The sequence below is a fragment of the Centruroides vittatus genome, unplaced genomic scaffold (genome assembly GCF_030686945.1).
Source record: "Centruroides vittatus isolate TY-2023 unplaced genomic scaffold, ASM3068694v2 contig_651, whole genome shotgun sequence".
Classification (NCBI taxonomy): Eukaryota; Metazoa; Arthropoda; class Arachnida; order Scorpiones; family Buthidae; genus Centruroides; species Centruroides vittatus.
In genome coordinates this window covers 2,772,154-2,782,989 of record NW_027122405.1, presented here as the reverse complement: position 1 = coordinate 2,782,989, position 10,836 = coordinate 2,772,154, and the positions used below count along the sequence as shown (strand labels likewise).

The following is a 10,836-nucleotide window of genomic DNA, read 5'->3' as shown; positions in this document are numbered from 1 at the left end:
TTGCTGTTTTTGATGATTATCTAGTATTTAAGATTTGAATTTACAAAAGTCTGCTCCTATTAAAACATTTTTTAATAATAATTTTTATGATAAATTTTTTCAGAACCAATTATTTCTATGAGTATCATAAATATACTACTATTATATATACAGGTAGTTCCCACTTTATGACTGACTCATTACTGCATTGGGGATGATGGTATTAATGAAACATTGCCGTAGGTGAGTTAGGAAATGTGTTTTTTTAATATTGTCATCATTAAGAGCACATACTATTGTTGTTCATTTGTAGCCTGTGTACAAGTTCATTCTTATTATTTTTATGCTTTCAATACAGTATTTGATATACAGTATAGGGTAGATGTGTAAAGTACTATTTTTTTAGTAGCTTAGGTAACCGACTATAATTACGGTCGGTGAAACTTTCGTTAACCTAACGGGTACTTTACGCGGATTCGAGATTAGTTTGCCAGGCCTGGGCTTTTAAACGTGCACCGAAATATTAGTAATAACAACGATAAATAATCAAGTCAAATCAAAAGTTCAAATATATTTAATTAGCAACTAGAACGTACTACGTACAAATGTCAATACTTCAAACAAAATTTATTAATGAAATTCAACAAGTCAACCCGACAATAAACTCAGCTATTTAGCTTAACTTAATATTAATTCCCCTTTGAAATTCGACAAATCAAATACTTAGAAACTATGAACAAAATCTCTTACTAATTAAACGTCTATCCGTCACCTCACTATACGAAGAAACTATTTCCTCAATCCTTTCGATATCGTCAAATCGTCAATCGAACTCCTCTTTAACACCTTGGATCGTCCAATTATCAATCTGGACTTCTATCAGAAAATACTTCGCTTTCGAATTAACCTCTCTCTCAAAGTCGCCTCGATTTGGAACTCACCTCTCCTTCTTCGGTTAACGTACGGGTTTATACTGTGAGGTGACGTCAACACTTGAGCTGGGTTACTCCTCTTATTTACATACTTAGTTGCTAACATTAACTTTCTGTTCTGGCAGCTTTAAGTTTCCGACAAAGCTTATAAACCGTTTACAAAATATTTATCATAATTTTCTGGGATGTTTGAGACGGTTTATCAAGTATTCCTCTACTAGTGATTGTGGGGACTCCCCCCTCCATTTTTTTTCTGCGGACTGTTACTTCCGTGGGCAGCGCAAGTGCGCAATGGCGCTTATTTCTCCGTGTGTTGTTTTATCTTCATTTTTCATTACTAACAAGAGAGTGGTGGGGAACCTTCGTCCTAAATAAACATAAACCCCAAACAAAAGATAATAAAACGGAAATAATAATAAAATAAAAATAACGTTCGGACTCAGTTCCTTACAGATGTACCAGTTTTGGCCAGTGTACCAGTTCTGACCAGAAAACAAATTTAACTTAAAAATATAATCACCATATATTCAAATCTGTCCAATGAAACAAACTTTTATTGTTAACTGTTCACACAGTTAACAATGAAAGTTTGTTTCATTTGTGATTATATTTTCAAGTTAAATTTATTTTCTGGCCAGAACTGGTACATCTACCCTAAAGCTTTTAGAAATCTGGGAAGAGCTACGCAGATTCCTGAATCTCAACTCAAACTTTCAACAGAGTAGTTAAGTTGCAAGAGATTCGGAAAATGCAGTTTACACTGTTATCAAGAAATATACGACAACAAAAAATTGGCATATAAACAAAACACTTGAGGATTTTCTCAACAGAAGCACTACTGCTGCATTTAGTCAGCCTACAGAAAAGCAAGCATTCAGACAAAAACATTTAACATTACATAATTCATGGAAATCTCATGGCGACATAACCATCAACCAATTGCCAATGATTGCATGAATCCATTGATAGTTTTGAAGCCATAGCACTCCTTATTTTAAAATAACATGTTACTGTTACAAATAACTACTTTGTCCATCACTTTAGAATCTGCAGCTTTCAACATTTTTTATACTTGTGAGAATGTTTTGAAATAATCAATCTCCTCACTATGTAGGCTAGCTAGTACATTTATTCTACTACATATTGTAAGTAAACGATGAAAAAGACTGAAAAGAGAATAAAAGAATTTGAAATGGCCTAACAGGCATATAAAATTGTGACATGCATATATTTCTCAACCTGCAATGTGGCCCTCTCTGACAAAGATTCTCATCACTGTTCTATAATGTAATAGTTAAAGTAAGTATTATCAAATCACTATCTAGTCAAAAATCAAAATGTAAAATTAGCATGATAAACTTCTAAAAAGTTTTTGCTATTTATTACAAAACAATATTAACTTTTTGAAATATTATATCAAGATATATGTATTGATGTTATTTTGTATTAATGCATAAATAATTTCCAGTTACCAAGAAATATCTTTATTATATATATCTTATTTACAGATTTCATAAGATAAAAAGTTAGTTTATAGTTTTCTTTATGTATATAAACGAATTGTTTTATCTGCACCTGAAGAAAATATCCATGGTTGTATTGGATGAAAACAGCAATCTAGAACTCCTAGATCATTATATGAAGTATGACCCTTTAATTCTTTCACAGGTACAATTAGAGGATCTTGAAGCAAATCATTATAAACCATTCCGTGAGAAATAATAATAGATAAATCATCTGAAGCCGAAGCAAAAAGTGGATAATTTCTATGAATGGCTACCTTTCGAATTGCTTTTTTATGATATCTAAGACTTTTGTACGGTTTAGATGAAAGATCTAAATCAAACCAGTTTAGCTTTGAATCGTAGCTTCCTATAATTAAATTGTCACCCTGCGGATGAATAGCTAAACTAGATACCCATTTGCAATTAGCCAATAATTTCTTTGAGAATTCTTTTTTTACAAGATTGTATATTCTAACATATCGCTGAGTAGCTATGAAAAAGAATGGTTTTAATGGATGAAATTGAACACACTGTACTAAACCTTTGTTCCACTGAAATGGTATCTGAGAAGTACGTGCTGGAAGTTTATGAATAACAACAGATCTGCTACCAGCTTCAGACATGACAGTGGCAAAGTAAACTCCTCTGCATTCCCACGTTATTTGTTTTATTTCCTTCGGATGCAAAATAATAATACGTATCCCATTTTTAAATTGATTAGAATTAGACTCTTTCCAAGATATATTTTTATTTGTATTCTCTGCATCTATTGGTTTATCTTTAAATCTATGATCTGTATTACTTAATACTAACTTATCTCCAACTCCAGGATTTATCAGGTATAAGTTGTTATTAACCGATGCTGCAATTAAACTAATGCTTTTATCCGGACACCAAGCAATAGTTTTCACGACACCATCTAACATTATAACTTTCATACAACGAGCAGTTAAAACTTCCCATATTCGAATAGTGCAATCATCACTTCCAGAAGCCAAGAACTGCCCAGAAGATTCAACAGTTATGCATCTAACCATATCTTTATGACCTTGATAAATTAATGCTTGAACAGATGGAAAAGGTTGCAAATCTTTTGGTTTAGGAAGTTTAGGTATTAAATCTTCTGGATTTACATTCATCCTCATTTTTCTCTGTCTTGGGCAAAGATACAGATCAAGGCATCTATCAAAGCGTTCACTAATGAAATTATCATAGGCAGGCACCAGTCGCAGGGAAGAGTACTTTTTGGGTATAAAATTTATTTTTCTTTCTTCAGGTTCTTGATCTTTCCATTTCTCTTCTTCTTCTTTAGTAAATAAATATTCCGGTGGGGGGTTATAAGATTCTTCGTGACCAGGAAGTTTCATTTTTGGTGCAGGAATATAATGTTGCATCCTTTTTGTAATATCAACATTTTCATCATTTTTCCAAAGCATATAAAACTTTGGCGTGTCGTCGGGTTTTTTCCTAGGTTTGATCCAACCCATTTTAATAGCATGAACCATTCTACTAACTTTTTTTCTTTCGATTTCCGAGGGAACGAAACTTCTTTTATCTTCTGGGCGATTAGTGACAGGATGAATCATTGTTTTATAAGTAAAAAAATCTTCAAATGGTTCATAAGGTTGAAACGTAGCATCCGGAAATTTTCCCTTCTGAATGCGTTGAATAATTTCTATATCTCCATCGCTCAAAATGACATTTTGACCCGTCATTTCGTCCTTTACAGTACGCCAGTAATTTGGATCATCTACTTTTTTAATGAAGTCTTCCAACTCATCGCTTTTAAGTGGTTTTAGAATCTTTTTTCCATCAAGACTATAACCAATATGAGGATAATCATCATACCACTCAATAGGAATATTTCCTATTGTGTTTCTAATATCCTCTTCATCCGACGAATCAATGGCATATTCATCCACCAAAGGCTTTTCCTGTGTACTCGTGTCTGATTTACTATCCCCATTTCCCAAATCCTCACTATCAGATGATGCATCACCACTACTGTCTTCTTCTTCTTCTTCTTCGTATTCACTAGATTCGTAAGAATCGCCATCAGAATCATTTAACTTAAACAAGACACGTTTCTTCTCCTTGACGTCCGCCATATTGTACAACGTGCTTACGATGTTTAGTGCCCTCTATAGTTGCCACTTTCACTAGTAATTGCATAATTTTTCCAAAAGAAAAAGTATTAATAATATTAATTATAACCATAGTAATATTATTATTATTATTATTATTATATGTAAAAAAATTAAATTTTCTTTGCAATTATTTTTGACTACACTGCGCTTCGCCTAGAATCACTCGAGCTAGACGTTAATTTGTCCTATTTTTAACAGTATGTCTAAAAATAATCAAATAGTTTCTCAAAAAATAAAATTTTTATAAAGTTAATAAAAATTTCAGTTCAAGTTTATTAACTCTTTCCGCCTTGTGGGCACCTTGACCGCTCGGCCATCCGGCCGTCGAATAGTGATGGTCAATCATTTTGAATCGATCAAAATAACGCAATTATCAAGCTGATCAAACCACTCACCAGTCATTTGCTGAATGTAAATTGATCACTTTTTGAGTCATTTCAACTTCCGTTTTAGATGATCATTCCGATTGGATCTCGTACACAACCGGATGCACCGCTATCATTTTCTCTGGTGTTTCGGAGATTCATTTGCTCTTTAAAAACATTTTTTAGGTTTTTAATGCCAAATTTCGATGTATTTTACTTATATTCAGGTAAATATTACATACCGCGCATATTCATTCATTTTATAATTTTGTATTTACTGCTGTTGCAGACAATAAGGAAGGCATTATTAGACTCTGATGGGTTATATATAATTTAATCAACGATATATTTTTATTATTTGCAAAATTTGAACGGGACGCAATTTCATTTGATTTTTATATGTTCGTTCTTGAAGAGATATAGTTTACTAATAAAAGATGTTCAAATAACACCCTTGTGTAATTTGATTGCTGTACTATGTAACTTTTACTCGTTTGAACTATTTGATTTTTTTTTTTTTCCTCGTTTAATTGTAAATACTGTATCTCATTTCCGAACTTGTTTAAATGTGCCGGTGTGTCGATGTTGTATACGAGAATTTGTCTAGCTTATATGCATGCTAGGATTTCTTTCCCGGAAAACCTAGATTTCAGAATCCTAGGACTCGATTTGAAAGTCTCAAAATTGGAGAAATATCCCGGAAATCCCAGAATTTTAATTCTTTCTATATTAAAAATAAAGTAATTCTATTGTTACTTACTAAAACATCAAAATACACGAAACCGTTTTTATTTTCCGAGTATGATCTTTTTGAGTAAAAAATCGAAACGACAACGTATCCTCTGACGGACTCGGGATCATATCTGGGCGATCTGTCAAAAAATTCCTGGGGTTTTCCAGAAACTTTTTGTAGGTGGTTCATTCCGAATATGTTGAGTCTCGTCCCTATCACGGGTCTGGCCGAATCCATGATGGGCACGGACAAAAGGCTCTCTTAGTTTCCTTAGTGCGAAAAGAATTAGACATGGAAAAAATGGAGCTAGCGATAAGTCTTCAGACTGTGTATAAAAAGTTCACCAGTCATGTCATTTATATAATATTTTTATCTTTCGAGAATGAATCCAAATTAATTTCATTCTATATTATCGTTTTCCCTCAATCTATTTTCTGTCTCAGAAATAAAGGTGAGAATTTTAAAAATTTACATAATAAACTATTTCGTATCTCTGGTCTAAAACTGACTTTTTTTTTTCCAGCTTTGAAATTTATTTATTTTATTGTATTAATTTTAAATATTTCATTATTTCTCGACAAAATACTACACAGACAAGTAATTTTATTGACCATCAAAACTTAGAAAATGACTCGATCCTTAGGATCATTTCATTGATTGAACCGAATCATTGACTTTTTAAATCGAATGATTGGAGTTATTGAAAAGAATCATTATGTCCATCGCTAATGCTAAGTAAGCGAATCAAGGGCTGTTTTAGTTTGAATTATTTATATGAAACAAATATTTTCTATAAAAAGGTCTGTTATTGGCTTGACTACTTGATTGCTGCTGATACACCGTTTTCCAGAGCTAGTACAACTTGTGGAAGCTTTATCGGAAAGCCATCTTTTCAACTACATGCCTCCTGTGATGCTGTTTTTACCTCATTTGATAACCGAAAAGGCCTGAAGTCGTTTACATAGTTTTGAGTCATCGTGTCCTTCATATTTTACTTTCTTTTCTTTAGATCATTAATTAATTAATGACTCAATTGTTACTAAGTAGAGAAAACGTTATTTAACACGAATTAGCATAGTATTTTTATGTATACAAATTGCTTTTTGTAAATCTATTTTCTGAGTATTTTTCCGCTAATAAATATTATAAACGTTTTTTTAAAATGTGCTCGTGGACCTCGGTTTAATGTTATTTCAGTTTTCATGCCATTGTTTTACTACAAACTTGCAAATTTTTAAAATATTTTGCTCATTAAATTTGAATATTTTTTGTTTCATTATGAATCGTGTACATTTTTTCTCTTTTCGTCATCTGTTAGAAACATTATTATTAATCTAAAAATGTGTAACTTCAATAAATATCAAATCTTTAATCTGTTCCTAACTGTTTTTGGCTCAACTTTAATTCTCTCTATCTCATTAATAAAGACAATTTAAATTGTGAATAACATAGATCATAGTTCTTTTCTCACTGCACACTACAATAATTCACCTAATATTAATAAATAAAAAAAAGATATGATCTTAATCTTGATAAACTCCAAAGCCACCCTAAATCCTAAATCTCTTTTTTTGTAACACGTTAAATCTATCCTGTCTTAACACATAATTTAACATTTATATACATTTCCATAATTAAATGTATATAATTCTCATCATTCCCTTTTCTTCCTGATTCAGAAAGTTCTCGGGAATCCCGAAGACATCCCATATTAATAACGTATATACAGGCTTAACTATAAATTTTTTGACTACGTTTTCTTCCTCTTAACGAAGACTCCCAAAAATATTTAAAAATGAACACAAATTGTAAGCAACAAACAAACAGTCTAATCAACTTAAAGTCTAAAACCGTGAGACAGTTAATAGAAATATAAATATTGATATTAACGACATTTACGAATAAATAATGTTCAAAACCGGATTAAAATAGTATTTATAAGCAGTCCTTTAAAAAAGACAAAAAAAAAAAAAAAAAAAAAAATCTGAGTTAAAATGGAAAAAATTTCATATGTTAAAAGAATTTCGAATGTTTACAGCTGACTCTGCCTATGTTCCAGCCAAACTTCGGACAACGCGCGATCGAAGTGCTTGAAGTGGCAGAAATATTTATTAAACCAGAATAATAGCATTAGAGATATTGGCAGCGCAAGGTCCTAGTATATATATTCTAGGACTTTGCAAGGACCAGTATATCTATCGATTCTGGTGGAAATTTTGGAAATAAATAGGAAAAAGGAAAAATGAGTGTTGATGTGAGAAATTTGTATCTGTTTTAATCAGGATGCAGAATTATTTTACGATCAGAAGTCTTTTCTGAACTTCGTCTGCATCATGTTATTTCTTTGCTTACACTTTTCACCTAACGGAGGATCCGCGAACTACAGTTTCATTTCACGGTTCAACAATAATTGTTAGACAATGAACAATGTGATAGTCGCCTGTGGTAACGTTGAATTTAAGCCTGAAAGTAGAAATATAGTTGCTACATCCTACTTGCTACCTATGTACGGATTAATTGTATTTGTTTTACTACTATACTGCTATATCTGAATGAGATAAAAAGGTAAGATCTGATTTACCTAGATACTTAGGGATAGTACACAAACCACGTGGCTTGTTTTAGGTAAGGGAGAGGTTCAAACTTGGATAATGGTGGACTACATGGCTTCTTCTTTTACAAATTCACCATCCCAATGGCTTAATATAACATTTTAAATGCTGTGGTAATATATTCTGTCTTCTAAAAGAGGTAGTCATTCAGTGCTCACATGCTTTTAGAAGGAGAGGTTCGGCCAAAGGTTCAGACCAGTTGAAGTGAGTAGGGAGTTGAAATTTTGCAGGGAGGTTTATGTATAAAGGAGGATTGATGCTATCAATTTGATAGTTAAACGTACAGTACAAGAGGGTCATTCGTCATATCTCGAGTGGGTACGAGTGGGACGATTTTACTCATTACTACTTTTTCTGCTGTTACATACAACGAAAGTATGGCGCTCGGTCAAAAAATGACCCTAAGAATTTTACGTTTTTGGATTCGGAACCTTGAAACGTCGAGAAATGCAAAAAAATAAAAAAAATCGGAGACTTTTTTGTATGAATGTTTTGTGTATGGGAACACAATTTTGTTTACCGGTGCTCTTTGAAGCTTAATAACTCCTGTGTTTTTGTCGAAAATTTCTGAAATTCTGCCGGGATTTGTTTATTAGGGGGATTGTGATGCTATTAAATGTTGGTGATTAAAAGTCGAGGATGTGGGGAGATAATGGGGGATGTGTGTATCTCCAGTAGGGTCGGACTTAATAATGATTTTAATCGTTATTAGCATTTAAAAATTTTTTTATAAAACTCATCCCTACCCTCAAAATTAAGGTTTTTGCCATTTTATAGTAATTAAAAATATAAAAAGTTGTTTTAATAAAATATGATAACAGATGGCGCCACGGAAATTTTAAATGTTGCCGTGATAGTTGAGCAACTCGTTGCTAGTTTATTTCCATCAGGTTTTTTACATTTATTCTAAATAAAGCATATTCGTTTAATTTAAATATCGTTATTCGAAGTCTAAAAATTTGGCAAGCACAAACATCTTTAAAGCTAAGTTTGCTTTCAATATGTTTATGTGGCACGCGAGCTCAAAAAGGTTCGCCACTCCTGGTCTAGACGTTTGTCTGCATCTCTACTCTTCTCAATCCTTCAGTCTACTTTCTCATAAAAAGTATTCCGTCATTCTTGACGGTGGAATTTCTAGTTACCTATGTAAGATGAAAATGCCGAGTTTAATGAAGCAATCCGAAAATCCTTGAACTTGTTTTCTAAATTAGAATTATATATAGTCAACAATGCATTCAGTCTGTTGCTTATTTTCAAAAGAACGTCATCAGAACGTGAAAGTAGTCAATTACTTTCTTGACAATTGCCACTGTTTGGACTGTAAAACCTATTTATTCATTAAAGTTTATTCTCGCGGTCTACGATTGGCTAAAATTTTGTCTTGCTGCCTAAGACACATCACGTGCTATCACTTTCTGTTCTTTAGGTTTCCGACGTTAAGTATTTACAGTATGTCGGGTTACTTGAGTTTTACAGTTAGATTTACAGTTAGTTTTACAGTTGATGAAATTCACAATGTAAGTAAATTCTTTTTATAAATAATAATCTATATACCACGCGTTTTTCTTTTTATTTATTTTTTTTGAGAGACGTCAGACGTAGGGGTACATATAAAATATGTTCAGCGAAATAACTATATTTTTCCCTTTTGTATTGTGAAGCAACCTAATTGATACGAAATGCTGAAGATTCGGCATTATCCTTAAGTGTCATAATATAAATAAAGTTATAATTAAACATAAAATAATACAGTCTTGTGTGATTATGACGTGCAGATTAAAAATTTTATCAAATACCAAAATTTCTACATGTTTAGGACACGTTTATTAGAGAGGTGTCTTAAGAGAGAAAAATTAGAAAAAAACGTCCCATGTATTAATAGTAAGGATAGACCTTTACCAAAAATTATTTTAATAACTAAATAAGATGCTGTGTTATAAACACACTAGCATCATTTCGACGGTAGATTTGAAATGGGAAACCTATATACAAACACTCACTGACGCTATCTTTGTTTATCTGCTTTAAGACAATGTATATTATATTTAAAATAGTCGTTAAAAATCGCAGTAAAAATCGAAAACGAAATATCAATTAGCTTATGTAATCAGACAAGCAGAGATGTGTGCTTGGTCGAAAAACTTTTTTTCAAACACGGCGTTGAAGTAATGGCAGCTTTACCGAAAATATATCGTATATTTCTAGTTACAAAATTAAATTTCTGAATCGTTGCTATTTTAAATATACACACGGTCGATTAATTTTATGGAAGAAAACCTCTCAAACGGCCGTACCCTCTAAACTGCACAAATGCCCTAATCAGTCTTATTAGATACATTTACTATATTCCTTGAATAGAGGTCAAAAATATGTAACCTATTGGTCGTCCTTAAACTACACTCGGACCAATACTAATATATTCATTCTGAAATAAATTAATCTTTAATTTTTATAAAAGAATATCAGGATTTTACTTACACATAAATAAACGTTTATAAATAGAATTAACTTGTTATAAAAATGTATTGCCCGTTTTTAAGTATTCTTTAAGTATTTTAATATT

General features: G+C 32.0%; 1 protein-coding gene across 1 annotated transcript; it reads right to left on the bottom strand.

The window, feature by feature from the left end:
- Positions 1–2,379: 2,379 nt before the first annotated feature.
- Positions 2,380–4,556, bottom strand: LOC136979900 (ribosome biogenesis protein bop1-A). The gene is given in 3 exon segments (XM_067275930.1): positions 2,380–3,037; positions 3,039–3,102; positions 3,105–4,556. Coding segments are annotated over 3 exon segments (2,067 nt in total). The 5' UTR covers positions 4,525–4,556; the 3' UTR covers positions 2,380–2,454.
- Between the last annotated feature and the right edge of the window lie 6,280 nt (positions 4,557–10,836).